We start from the raw sequence: 14735 nt of genomic DNA on the forward strand, positions 1-14735 counted from the left end.
TTACAGAAGATGACATTGTGATCTTGTCTTTGGTATTGGTATGAAACCATCCCCAGCTATAGGAACTTGGACTAAATCAGGTGTTTGATTACACATAGGACATATGTTTCTCACTGTAGAGCTTCTCATCCATATGATCAAATTGTATCTTATGCCAGCAATGATGGGTAAAGCAGAATGGTACTGTCTACCACAATGCATAACTCCATAACCTTCCTATAAGTTTGTAAAAAAAAAATAAAAAAATATGGATATTATAACGTTTAATATGTTTATTTTCCTTTAAATTTTATAAATAACATCAAAATTAAGTTACCTTGTGTGACATTTGTAAATTTGATTCATGCGAAATGTCAACTGATCTGTTCAAACTTGAAGAGTAAAATTGCAAATCTCCACCTTCAAACTTGGAATTTAGACTGATGTTCATTGTTACCTCAGCATTGTCAAAATGCTTGCTAAGTTCTGTGTCCAAATCACTTTCATATTTTACAACAAAAGCTTTAAATGAGTCAATAGCATGACCAGTCCATTGAGGAAATAGACACTTGGCAATAAACTGCAGATAGTCTGCAATTAAGGGGATTAGGAGGCCTTGTGACAAGCCCATTTCATCCAAGGATATCTGTTATATGAAAATAAACAGAAAGTTATTTAAAACTAGAAAAACATTAAAAAAAACAACAAAGTGTACTTGTAACAATTAGTTAAAATCAGTTAAGTAATTAAATTTGTAATAGATCTAGACCAACAAAAATAAATCTGTGCAATTAATAATATTGTTACCAATTGTTTTTGTTAAGCACTATTTCAAGCTTTTAGCCTTCTCAATACCCTATGATCCTATCACTTATACGGGAAAATGGGATATCTGGGTGGATTTTTACTGTAACTGGTTTTTAAAAGCATTTACAAAATAAAAAAGGAACAACCTGAATTTGAATTCGTGGCTCACATCTTCTTTGGCTGACGTGCTAACCACTCTGCCAGTAATGTACTTATGACTATAGAAGATTGTATAGTTATATACTGTTTGTTTCAATTGAGAGCGGCAATCTATAAAGGGAACTAATTCAGCTTATACCACCACTTAAGTCAAGTATAATTTCTATCCCTTGTTTGAGATACCAAACAAAATAATTAGTTACAAATAGTTAACTAATTGTTGTTTTTTTTAAATTGATTCTTGTGTTGTCAGGTAAAAGGAATAATTAGGCAAAATTTTTGCTTGATACAAGATTGTCTGAGAAATATCGTGTACAAACTTTTTTACCACGCAGTTTGATATAATCTTTGTAAAAATATATTATGTCACTGTTATAAGTGGTACTGGTACTTTTTTTTTTTATGAATAAGCCACAGATGGAAATCATCTCTTACACCTTAGTTACAAAAGATAAAGTTTTTTTATTAGGTTTAATGACCTTAATCAAAAGCTTCAATTTCTAATAACTTCTATCCTTTTATTTTGAGTGTTTGGTCCCTAGACTGATCCCATATATTTTGAACACTAATAAATATTACAAACATTATGATATCCATCTTGAGTTTCAAGTTAGTAAATTAGGATTAGAATAAATCTAGCACACATAGAGTGTACTAAAATGTTATATGTTGATAGACTTACCCCATATTTGTTCATTGTATTAGGCCTTGTCTTTTCACATGGAAAATTGTTGAAGTTTTGAATTTCATTAATCAGCATTAAGCATAATTCAGTAGTAAATATTGGCATTTTATAAACTTCACATTCTGTTTAATAAAAAATAAATAAAATTGAAATGTATCCTTCTAACTATAGATTAGTACATTATTAATAATATTAATATTATTAAAACTGCTAAATGTCATCAACAACATGTGTAAAACAAACACTAATTTGTTTCTTTTCATGAGAAAACTGTTACAATTATCACCTAATTTTAAGCAAACTGAAAAGAAATAAGATTTAGAACATTCAAAAGGTGGATAGACCTTGACAGGACTGAAACATTTACATGTGAATTATCTAAGATTAACCGACCCACGGCGTAGCTTATGCTGCTATTTATTGAGAAGATTACTTGCCCCCCCCCCCCCCCTCTTTTTTTTTCTGAGCTGTGCTCTGACGCCACTAAAGTTATGTGGGATAACTCTTGTCCGACTTGCAGAAATTAAAGAATTATCTTTCCATGACTTTTTCATCAAGGGTAAGAGAGTTGGCGTGCATGCATGGTGTCCCGCATGGTTGGACAACGTAGAGAAATATATATAGAGAGAGATAATGGTGAAATAGGATAATTTTATGTGATCACAATTAGCATGCTAAATTTTAGAACCAAAGGATTTCAGGAGTAAATTAACCATTCAATTTTCATAAGTAAAACTTTATTTTAGTGTATAGTACTTCTTGTTAATACAGACCATTAATAGCAAAGTCATTATTAAGTACTGTTAAACTTTAAATGTCAATAAAATAGCACTTGGTTGGCTAAAATTAATATTTAAAAAATGTTTTCACATAGCTACCTGTTATATCACCACCATTATGCATTATACACGAAAGCAATGACTCTTTAGTTTGGGTGGGCTTTTTTGCTTCTGCTGCGATTGTCAGAAACCTACTATCCAAAAATGTTTGCCGTAGAGTCCATATATCTGGGTATAGTTTAGTGTAGTGCCTCTGAATGTAAAGGTAATTGTCTAAAAATTTCTTGTGATATGACTTTCTTAGAGAAACTTCTTTGTGAACCTGGCAGGTAAAAAGGTTGGGCTAAATTCTATTTATTCATTAAAATAGAATACATATTTATAGAGGCATCGCTCATTTGTTATTCACATACTAATTAGACAACTTGTTGCTAAAAAAAAATAGATTGCAGGCCAATAGGAATATTATATTTCAAAACAGTTTTTAAAAATTCACTATCTTTTAAACTATAATTATTTTTTAGAATTTTAATTGTGATGCCATGCAGGAGTGATGTTGCCAAACCTTCATGCTATAAAATGTACACTGCTCAAATCTATTGTACAGGTAGAAACATTCTAAAATACCAGTACCATAGAAAGCAAAATAAAAAAAAATAATAATAAAGATAATAAATGATCTTAATCCTAAAAAGGATTGTCCAAAGAAAAGCTAAAAGAATGACCGGTATCTCTCTTGATATCCTCCTAAGAACAACTGCTGACTTGGAAAAGTGGAGGGATTGGGTTACGCAAACTGTCTCAGCACCACTATGATGAAAGTAAAGGGATAGATGAGAATGATGATGAAGAATCCTTAAATATGCTACTTGAACCCAAATAATAAGGTTTCAAACCAGGGCAAAAAAGTCTGAGTTGAAAATATCAAAATTATCAAAGCATACAAGATGTAAACGATGTAGTGAATCTCTTCATCTATGGATATCAGATATAGTAAATAAACAAATAGGAATGTACTAAAAACAGTGAAAAACTTTCATTTGGAGTGCTTTTGATGTATCATGGGCATCTTTGAAAAGATCATATTTCTAAACAAGAAGTTATGGAAAAGGTCAATACACTATAGATACAAAGAAGAGTGAGTCACCTACATGACTTTATAAATAAAAGATATCTCCTTTATAAATAAAAGATATCCTTTAAGCAAAGCTTGTTAAGAAAACCAGCTCAAAGTGGCACTCAAAGCTAGGTTTCAGCCAAGTCTGTAAACTGGACTCAGATCCACAGTTATCATCAAATTTATCTGAGAGCAGTGAGATTCATAACTAACGAACATTCACATTTGACTAGAGTAACACCTTTAGTAAAATCACTAAATTTAGAAAGCCTTCAGGAGAGAAGACTCAAAAGCAAAGTGCAATTATACATAAATCACTGAACTATAATCTTCAAACACTGCTAGGACAAATTTGTACAAATGCTCTTTCTTCCCTAGTGCTGTTAGAGCATGGAATGGGTTGCCTGAGCCAGCCGGGAAAACCAGTGACTTGGCAGAATTTAAGTTATTGGTTAATATGCATCACTGAATGCATGACGCATAGGATGTAATCATCTTCTTTTTTGAAGTAATGTCTGTATTATATAAGATAAGAAGATAATAATTTCTGAGTAAACCAGATCTAGAGCTATAGTAATCTATAAAATTAAAAATACTGTATTAATATAGTATATCTAGTCTATTTTGACAATTATGAATATATTCTATACTATATAAATGTAGACTGACATGACACATAGGACATAATCATCTTCTTTTTTGAAGTAACGCATGTATGTTTGTAAAATGTTTTACATGTTTCGGATGTTCCTTCAGAGTTGAAGATAATTACTTCCTAGTCCAAACCTCCCGCAGGACGACGGGGGATGGGAGCGGGCAGGGTTTGAACACGGGACCATCGATAAATCTGAACGACAGTCCAGCGTGCAAACCGCACGACCAGGCAGCCATGTATTATAGAAAAGATAAGATAAATTATGTGAGTGACAGTGCCCAGAATAACAATACAGAGATATTTTGATAATGGAAATATTGCAGTCATGGACAGTAGCACGAAAAGCAAAGCCAAATCTTAAACATTTTATTGCAGGCTTGTTTAGTCCCAACTGAAGTGGAAGAACCCATAACATGTGAATCAACTGGGTCCTGAGATAACAAATGTAAATAGAATGGATCATAATTTGATAATATTTAATCCTTTTCCTGCTATACTGTATCTTCATGAGATATCACAAAAAATTGCATCTTTCACAAGTTGATATTATCTATCATTCAAAACTTTCTTTTTAAATCATCTTCATTAAAGGAGCAGTTAGTATCTCTTTAGTTCAAGTCATTAATTGTTTGCATTTATTTTGTGTGTTTGACCATACCAGCACTCTAAAATTATTAAGTAATACATATTTTTTATTTTACTGTACCATTTCAATTAATGATTTGTAAAAGAATAAAAGTTTTTGTTATTTGTGTTATATCCAATAGAACAAATATTACTTACCTCATACAAAGCTTCTTCATATTGATTAGTTGTTGAACATCCTTTCATACGCAACACCTAGAAAAACAAACAAAGATTATTATGAATTAAAATCTCTTCATAACCAGTAACCAGTTAGAATTAAGAATAGGAAAGATTTAAAAAAATGAAAATGGTTTAAACTAATTTTGTTTGAAATGAAGTTAATTAGTCTATATGAAGACATCACAGCCTCAGAATGAAAGTATAAGATTCTAAATTGTTCACATTCTCACCTGCCTAAACTCATTCTCAAACTGGTCATCATTAATATACTTCACATGTATTTTATATTTCTTGATGAAAATATTTTGGGTGAAAAAACAAGAGCAAATGTATTCAGGTTGGACCTTTGACATAATGATGTACCTAAAAAAATTATTGTAGAGTTTAAAAACTCAATTTTTAAATTAATGGTACTGTGAAAAATTAAAAAAAACATCAGTTAAACCAGTGCACATAATAATTAAAACAATAAAAGGGGCTTACCTAGAAGATACAACAAATTTATGTTCAACTACAATTTTGATATGATTTTTTCCCAAAAGATTAATACAATTGCATTTGAAAACTATTTTTCTCTTGGATACATTATTATTGACACATATACAGATACACACACCAATTACACTCAGCCAAATAAATAGTATAGGAGCTAGACATTCCAATAAATGTTCCATCTTCAAAAGGTATGAACAAACAATCAAAATAAAAAAATACTTTTTTTAAAAAACAAATCTTATATTAAATGCCACTGTATCAATTAGTTTGGATTCGTCATGTTATTAAATTTGTAATAGATCTAGACTAACAATAATAAATCTGTGCAATTAGATATTTATTTTACCTATTGATTTTGTTTAGCAAAATTTAATGCTTTTAGTTTTCTCAATGCAATACGATCCTATCACTTGTCTTTCAGACCAGATGGGAAATGGGAAGGGGGGGGGGGGGGGGGGTGAAGAAAGAAGGTGGTATCTGGATGAATTTAACCAAGATCCCTTTTTAAATATTAAATGCATTATATATTTTTTAAAAAGTTGTACAATTTCAGAATTTGAATTCGAGCTTGAGGGCTCATTAAGCTAATTCTCTAACCACTGTGCCAGCAAAGTGCTTACGAAAATAGAAGGTTTTATAGTTATATATCTATATCTATTGTTAGTTTGAAACTTTGAAGCCACTACCTAATTCTCTAAATAAAGTATAAAGGGGATTAGCTCAACTTATATCATTACCACATCTTTCAATCTGATTTTACCCTTCGATGTAGGCCTAAAGTTTACCTCTTTACCTTGGTTTGTTCGATACCAAACAAAAGAAAATAATTACCAATTGTTAATTAATTAAGAATTAACTTTACTTCCTGTTTTTAAAAGCAATGCTATTTTCTTTTAATTTTGATTTGGTGTCAATACAATACATTTCTTGTTGTTCTGTCTTCTTTTTAATTGTTAACTATCTTGATTTTTTTTTTCATTGGACCAAATTCTTCTAGAAATTATCATCAAATTTTAACAATATCATGATGCGATATGAAAATTATTGATAAACTGCTAGAAAGAAAGCACTAAGATTTATATTTGTAGTATCTTTTTAGTAAAATATATTTTTTTCCAAATTAGCAATACTTTAACATTAAATACATCATGAGGGCATCATGAGGACTGGCCGCACTATAATAGGCATCAAATACCCTAGCTAAGCCACTGAATAAATATCAGCACAGTTTATTACCATAAATTAATTGACCTTTAATAACCTTGTCATATCAATATATTAATTAGTGCTAGCAGTTAGATTTTGAGTTTGAGTCGTAGATTTAGGACTATAAGGTAGACTCTATATCTAGGGCATCTAGCATATTTTTTTGGTTACTAAAATAAAAATAAAACAAAAACCCAAATCTGAGAGAAAACCCTAGATTTAAGATTACAGTCAAAACAATAACAAAGATGTCTGACCCGTGAAATCATTCAGAATTACCATTTTTTATATGATTCTTGTTTTGTCAAGTACAAGTATTTTATAAGACTTAATCAAACTTACTGGCTTTCATTACATACAGCAGTACAGAAAATAAAGTAAATAAATCAAGAGTGGTGTCCCCTAAATTAGGCCTAATAATCTAGAATCTAGATCATAACCATGACTAGACTATGTAAACTATGTTAGTTAGTATCAAGTAAATCTAGATTCTATGCCGTCAACTCTAGATCTAGACTCAGACATAGACTAGGCTAGACTGGCTAGCGACTTAGTCTTAGATCTAGATAGAATCTAGTAGTAGTAGTAGTAAGTAGACAGTCTAGAATAGTGACTTTATAATACTTTATTATACTTAGACGAAACGCCCTCAGTAAAGTAAAGGAGCTGAGCATTGCCATTGACATGCTTGCACATGGGAAAACACCCGGAGGAGATGGCATTCCTGCTGAAGTAATTCAGGCTGGAAAACATGCCCTAATCAAACCACTCCATGAACTGCTAAGCTTGTGCTGGGAACAAGGAATGGTCCCCCAGGAATTGAAAGACTCCAACATTGTTACAATTTACAAAAAATAAAGGCGACCGCTCTGATAGTAACAATTACAGAGGCATCTCACTGCTTAGCATAGTCGGAAAGGCTTTTGATAGAGTATTACTAAAGTGACTAAAGCGATTACAGATCCTGGCAGATCGTGTTTATCCAGAGTCGCAGTGTGGCTTTAGGGCAGGTAGATCTACAACAGATATGATTTTCTCTCTTCGGCAGCTACAGGAGAAGAGCAGAGAACAAAAGCAGCCCCTCTTCATAGCATTTATTGATTTGACCAAGGCCTTTGACCTTGTTAGCAGAAGCGGTCTGTTTGCTGTACTAGAGAGAATCGGCTGCCCAAATAAGTTAAGAAAACTAGTGTCAGCTTTTCACGAAAATATGCAGGGCACCGTTCAGTTTGAAAGTTCTTCCTCCAGGCCATTCTCCATTAAGAGCAGTGTTAAACAAGGATGTGTACTGGCCCCTACACTATTTGGCATCTTCTTCTCAGTCGTACTATCCAGTGCTTTTAAATCCCTGGAAGACGAAATATACATACAAAGCAGATCCAATGGAAGGCTCTTTAACCTGGCACGTCTTAAAGCCAAAACGAAAAGGCGTCGTATCTTGATAAGGGAGCTGCTGTTTGCCGATGACGCGGCACTCGTATCTCACTCACAAGGAGGTCTACAGAAGCTAGTGAACGCCTTAGCAGCTGCTTGTCAAGAGTTTAGCCTTACTATAAGTCTCTCCAAGACCGAAATCCTGGCACAAGACGTCGCAGAAATACCTATAATACAAATTGGGAACCACACCCTTTCAGTGGTGCAGGAATTTACCTACTTGGGTTCAACAATTGTCAGTAACCTAGACTTAGACATCGAGCTGACAAAAAGGATAGGAAAAGCTACCACAGCATTGGCAAAACTCTCCAAGCGCGTCTGGGAAAATGGTAAATTGACCACAGCGACCAAAATCTTAGTCTACAACGCCTGTGTTGTGAGCACTCTCCTTTATGGCAGTGAAAGCTGGTCAACATACATGTACCAAGAGCACAGATTGAATAGTTTCCACTTGCGCTGCCTGAGACGCATAATGGGCATCTCTTGGAGGGACCATGTCTCCAATCAGGAAGTTTTAAGATTGGTCAATATGAACAGCATGTATACTCTCCTGACACAAAGAAGATTACGCTGGCTCGGACATGTCACCCGCATGCCAGATGCCAGCTTGTGGAAGGAGTCAGACCCAAGGGCCGCCCAAGACTAACATATAGAGATGTCTGCAAGCGAGACATGAGAGCCTCAGGCATCAGCGAAAGTATGTGGGAAAACATAGCCAAAGACCGGAGTGCATGGAGACAGACTGTGCGTGCTGGGACAACCCTTGCTGAGAACAAAAGAATTGAAGCGGCTTTAATCAAGAGGGATAAAAAGAAAGCTGCCCTGTCTGCTAGCCCTAAATCAGAGGCATACACATGTACGAATTGTGGCAAAGTCTGCCGTTCTAGAATTGGCTTGATTAGCCACACCAGATTCTGCCCCGTCTCAAGATTAAGCCAAAACCAGTGACTCATTTGGGCGCATCCATTGCCTTTTGAGACAAAAGGAGCCATATATATATATTATACTTTATTATTTATACTATTTATTATAATTATAGTTTATAGTAAATTATAATAATTATATAGTCTAGATTCTATTTTTTATTTCCTACTAATTTCTAGACCAAAATGATAATCACATCACAATGTGAATATAAATATTGAATCTAGGAATCTAGGCTATATCTATATTTAATAATTTATATATATATATATATTATATAAGTCTGATTATAAGTATATAAATATATCATTATTAATCATTATATATAGTATAAGTTATAGTTATAGATCTAAAAGACTAAATTGTCTAAATCTAGTTTGTACTAAATCTAGTTTTTCTTTCTTTTATTAAACACATGACATAATCTGTCTAGATTGTCTAGATCTAGATGAAAGGTATAATTATAATAATTGATATTCTAATTCTATCTATAATATAAATAATAATACTAGATTAATAGATTAGATACTAGACTCTAGATTCTAGATCCTAACTGTCTCAAGAATTACTCAAGATGTAGGCTACTATATCACCTAGATCTAGATCTAATTCTATTAATTCTAATTAATGACATATCAATATCTAGCGATCTATTTCTATGTCTATGTATTATCTAGATTAGACTAGAATAGATCAATACTTGAACTATCGTACCGAATTGAAAATTGTTACAAAATATACTGATTAAAAATAAAATTTGATTATTGAAAGTGAAGTGTCAGCTCAATGGCATTGCCCTGTGTTCGAACTCATTTATGCTTGTGTCTAAAATAATTACTTGTGAACATCTTTATCACCAGCCTTCAACATGAAATGCAAATGTTTTATTAGTGTCATGATACTTTTTAGACTATTCTTTAAATGCAGAACTCTTATTTCACAAGCTACTTATGAATATTACAGCATTGCAACTAACTCAAAAGCCTAGCTGATGATTTGAAAAAATAACCCTCTTTATTAAATTGTACCCTCAATTCATTAATACCCATGACAGCACTCTTTGCTATCAACTCCATAAAACCATCTCCACAATAGCCATCAGAGGTGTGGTGGTTGAGTGGTAAAGCGCTTGGCTTCTGAACCAGCTGTCCCTGGTTAGAATCCCGGTGAAGACTGTGATTTTTAATTTCGGGATCTTTGGGCGCCTCGGAGTCCACCCAGCTCTAATGGATACCTAACATTAGTTGGGAAAATAAAGGCAATTGGTCATTGTGCTGGCCACATGACACCCTCGTAGGCCATAGAAACAGAAATTTAGATAAAAATAAAATTATCTAATCTATTATGAATTCTGAAATTATTTGTGTCTTTCATTTTTTCAGACTCACTGACTATTCATACTCATTGATCAGCAATATTACTACTATGTCAGCAGTACATGTTCACATTGGTCAGTGTGGAAATCAACTAAGTTTACCTCTTTGGAGAAACTATTCAAAATGCAGGTCAAACCATGGACAAGAGCAAGTGTTTTTCTCTTTAGATGGATGGCAGCGCAGTGTTCATATAGACAGTGAGCCCAAAGTTTTGAAATCTTTGCCTCAGTCAATGAAAGTCAGAGAAACAAATCTTATTAAAGGAAAAAGAGGCAGAGGCACTAATTTTGGACTAGGCTATAATGGGACAAGATTTCAAAATGATAATCACATTCTTGATGATGGCTGTGAAGCTGTGCGAAGGGAAATCGAGCGCTGCGACTTGTACTCCGGGGCCATTGTGTATCATAGTTTGAGTGGGGGAACTGGATCAGGCCTGGGTGCTCATTTTATAGAATCCTTGAAAGAAAATTTCCCTTGTCACAACATAATATCATGTGCTGTTGCAGCTTGTGCCAGTGGTGAAAGTCCTTTACAAAGTTATAATGCTTTACTGTCCTTACAATGGCTTCAAAGCTATGCAGATGCTGTTATCATACTTCCTAATGATTATTATATCAAACATTTAAATCATATACTATTGTCAGAGAATGATGATGCTATTAAAAATAGCCAAATTTCATTCAAAGATGTAAATTCTGTAATTGCTAATAATCTCTGTGGAGTATTTGCACCAACTGACACACTTTCCACATCTAGAGGAATCAGTTTAGGACAGGAACCATGGGAGTTAATAAGAACACTGACACCTATGCCATCTACAAAATTTATCAATCTTACTCAACATATGTCTAAGAAGTTGACATGGGAAGCACTGGCCTCTAAAACTGTTCAATATAATTCCAAAAACAAGAATCATGCCATTCCCATGAAAACTATATCAGCAGTGACTGTTGCCCGTGGAGACAAGGAAAACACTTTTATGACAGCAGTAAAATCATCTCTTGACAAAAAGATTAGAAAAGGTGTGAATTTTATTGATTGGAATACTTTTCCTTTAGACTGCTGGACCTCTAAAACCAACGTTATTGGAGCACCAAAAAGTCGTTCTCTAACATTAGCTATAAACTCAACTAATGTGCTGGATTACTTTCAAACAGTTTTGTCCAATTCTAGTGCAAAACTTAATGCTGGTGCATATATTCATTGGTATTTTCGTAATGGAATCACTCAAGTAAGTAAACCAAGAAAATTCTTTGTTAGCTTTTATTGAATGTTTTTCATTTTAATAAAACCAAAACAAAATGCTTTACATTGAATCAGTTAAATTTTACAATGTGGTCTGATACTTACTTTTTCCATTATTAGTCATCCTTAATTTGGATTTATCATTTTTTCATTCTCCTCTGTTTAATTTATATTTCTGCCTTTTTTGTTGTCCTTATCAAGGCTAGTTTTCTTTTTAATGTGTCCTTACATTTGAAATTATATCTTATCTTTACTACAACATATAATGAGTGATTAAATACATACTGGTAAACTTAATAAATGTTTTGTATTTTTTGTCTTATTTGTCATTTTTTAAAACTATAATGATACCCAATTTTTTTATCTTCTAATGGACAGGATATTTTTGATGAGTCAACTGAGACTTTACATCAACTGATTTCTGATTATGAAAGTATTGGTAGTGGATAAGAGTTCATATTTGTACAGCTCTTTTTCCTTGTAGCAACCAATCTCCAAATTGTGACCTTTCATCATAAAATAATTCAAATTGCACCTTTACCTATTTTGAACAAATCAGACAATATGTAAATGGTAAAAAGTTACATAGTTTATATTATATTTCACACAGCATTATATTTGTAGTTAAAAAACCATTATATTTCTCTTTAAAGACTCTTTACATAATCATTTTTTTCCAATTCATTTAAGAGTTTTTTTTGGCATTCCTGAAATAGAACATTCTCTTGTTTAAATGTAAACATAATATAAACATAACTTTTATCTAAGATACTGTACCAATAAAAAATCTAAAGTCTGTGATAAGGAAAAATGTTATCTACATCCCCCAGACATCTTAGCCATTCATATTTAACGGTTTACATTAAAACATTCAAAACTCAGGAATTGTGTATTTCTAATTAGTTTTCACTATTCAAAATGAAAATTAAAAAATTACTTTGAGAAAAATTAAACAAATAAAACAAAAAGAACTTAAAAAAAAAAAAAAAGAACAAATTTTATATTAAGTGTAATTCTATCAGTTTATGTCAGTCATGTAAATAATTAGTTGGGAAAGGAATGGGGGGAAGGAGGGAAAGAAGGGGGGGGGGGTATCTGGATGAATGTTACCATGATTGCTTTTTAGAAGCATTAAAAAAAAGTAAGACTTGAATTTGAACTTAGGGCTCAAGCCTCCTCAAGGGCACTAATTCAACTTATATCACCACATCTGCCAGTACATTGTCTTTCCTTTGTTCAATACCAAACAAAATAATTGATTACCAATAGTTAATTAACTAATTGTTTAATTTTTTTTTTTATTGATTCTTGTTTTGTCAGGTACAAGAAGTAATTGTGCAAAATTTCAGCTTCATCCAAGATTTGGTTTGGGAGAAATAATGTGTACAAATTTTTACCAGACAGACAGACAGAATGAGTTGATATAAGATTTGTAATAACCTGAGGATACTATACAAAAACTTATTTCATGCTATAGGCCAGGGGTTCTCAACCTGTGTGTCGTGACCCTCTTGGGGGTCGATTGACCATTTGCCAGGGGTCGCTTAAGACCATCGAAACTATGGATTGTTTTTGCCTACTCTTCTATAGCTGTATGTGTGTGTGTCGGGGGGGGGGGGGGGTCGCAGCAGAGTGGGAAATTGTAAAAAGGGGTCGCTGAGCTTAAAAGGTTGAGAACCGCTGCTATAGGCCATATTCATTTTGTTTATTCTCTTATATTAGACATAATGAATTTAAAACTATTTTCAAGGGCCTGAGTAGGTTGGTTTACAATTTTACAATTTCAAATTTAAAAAAAAACAATAGCATGTTTTAAAGACTTAAAAATGCTTCATTATCATTCAACTTTATAAATGAAATGTGTCCTTATCCTAATTATATATGTCACGTAATCTAGGCGGCAAGATCTCATGGTTTGAAGAAATAAGTTTGAGAAGATGTTTGTAATGCTGTACTCATCAAGGTCTTTTGTTTTCATAAATATGTTGTTTACAATTAAATAGCTTCGAACAAATATGATAACTTGATCATAATAGACCTTGGAATTTCCAGTGTACTAAAATAGATTACTAGTTAGTTGGATCAGTGGGAGATTCATAGATTAAGAAGAGTATATACACAAGGGAATAAGTTTATTATGTCTACTTTTGAACCTCTACTAGTGAAATTAAATTATATTGTATATTTGTAGTGTGTGTTCAATATTTTCATGATTCCAAATTGAGCAATAAAAGTGTTTTATTTTGTTAAGAGGATTTCTGTTCTGTTTCTTCATTTCATAAAGTATCTCATGCAATACAGTTTAAGTGCTCAGACATAGTTCTGAAAAACAATACAACAAATTTCAACCACACAATGTCACTCTCATGAATCTGTATCTGCTTACACAAGTCACAACCATTAATTATTACAGTATCTAGCTTTCATAGTCCTGCTGCCACACTCAGTAACATAGCATGAATTACATGGAAGTCTTTTCTAAGTAAAATAATTATGATAAGGATCAAATTATGTAAACATATTCTTGAAATCAGGTTATCAAAAAGAGATTGTAATTTGAAACAAACTTAAAGGCAGCTGCTATGGGCCTATTGTTTGGTAAGCAATGCGGTTTAAAGGGCAGATTTTGATATTTTTTTTATTATGCTGAACATTTGATTCGAAAAGTAATTGTGACCTATGCTATATTACTTGTTAATATCAAGTGTTAACTGTACCTTTGGGTTAACAAAAGTCACACGATTCCTTCATGTGTGAATATCAGGAACTACAAACTATCAAAAACCACAATCCTACATACAAAATGTACATTTGAAACATGATTATTGATAAAAGTCGAATAATGAGGCTTGAAGATAATGCTGTGTGGCATGTTTGAATGTGATAAGTGTGAACATTGCAGGATTTTTACATGTATACAAAATCAAATAGCCTTCAAACCCAGCTATTTATTAAACACTATCTATTCAATCTTGTTTGAAAGAATATGTATATATACTTATAATGGATAAACATATATAAACATTATTTTGACAAACTATATATAAACATTATTTTGACAAAT

General features: G+C 32.6%; 2 protein-coding genes across 10 annotated transcripts in view; one reads left to right on the plus strand and one right to left on the minus strand.

Annotated features, from left to right (window-relative positions):
• Positions 1-10654, minus strand: LOC106065839 (2-oxoglutarate and iron-dependent oxygenase domain-containing protein 2-like). 6 transcript variants are annotated; one of them, XM_056009505.1, is made up of 7 exons: positions 10525-10654; positions 5219-5351; positions 4965-5021; positions 2509-2731; positions 1628-1752; positions 317-625; positions 1-216 (listed from the first exon to the last, which is right to left on the minus strand). In XM_056009505.1, the coding sequence occupies exons 2-7, from the start codon at positions 5339-5341 to the stop codon at positions 1-3; spliced, it is 1053 nt and encodes a 350-aa protein (XP_055865480.1). In that variant the 5' UTR covers positions 5342-5351; positions 10525-10654. The 6 variants fall into 6 exon arrangements, with proteins under 6 accessions (XP_055865480.1, XP_055865490.1, XP_055865504.1 ...); XM_056009515.1 differs by lacking the exon at positions 10525-10654 and adding an exon at positions 7032-7085; XM_056009529.1 differs by lacking the exon at positions 10525-10654 and adding an exon at positions 6969-6987.
• The window catches only part of LOC106061289 (uncharacterized), a 16655-nt gene continuing 8873 nt past the window's right edge, over positions 6954-14735 (plus strand). The window contains exons 1-3 of one of the 4 annotated variants that reach the window (XM_056009465.1): positions 6954-7066; positions 10430-11657; positions 12050-13926. In XM_056009465.1, the coding sequence (XP_055865440.1) occupies positions 10473-11657; positions 12050-12121 (1257 nt within the window). In that variant the 5' untranslated portion in view covers positions 6954-7066; positions 10430-10472 and the 3' untranslated portion in view covers positions 12122-13926. Of the gene's footprint in view, positions 7278-10429; positions 11658-12049; positions 13927-14735 lie in introns of those variants that run through there. The other 3 variants (XM_056009458.1, XR_008774587.1, XM_056009475.1) reach the window with 3 other exon arrangements.

This window comes from Biomphalaria glabrata, chromosome 1 (genome assembly GCF_947242115.1).
Source record: "Biomphalaria glabrata chromosome 1, xgBioGlab47.1, whole genome shotgun sequence".
Lineage (NCBI taxonomy): Eukaryota > Metazoa > Mollusca > Gastropoda > Planorbidae > Biomphalaria > Biomphalaria glabrata.

Bases quoted from the DNA above. Each gene is read 5' to 3' on its own strand.
- LOC106065839 (XM_056009499.1), bottom strand. From the start codon at position 5,662: ATGGAACATTTATTGGAATGTCTAGCTCCTATACTATTTATTTGGCTG. The intron at 5,352-5,471 runs GTAAGCCCCTTT...TAATTTTTTTAG, and splicing joins AAATTTGTTGTATCTTCTAG to GTACATCATTATGTCAAAGG. The intron at 626-1,627 runs GTAAGTCTATCA...TTCATATAACAG, and splicing joins ATACAATGAACAAATATGGG to ATATCCTTGGATGAAATGGG.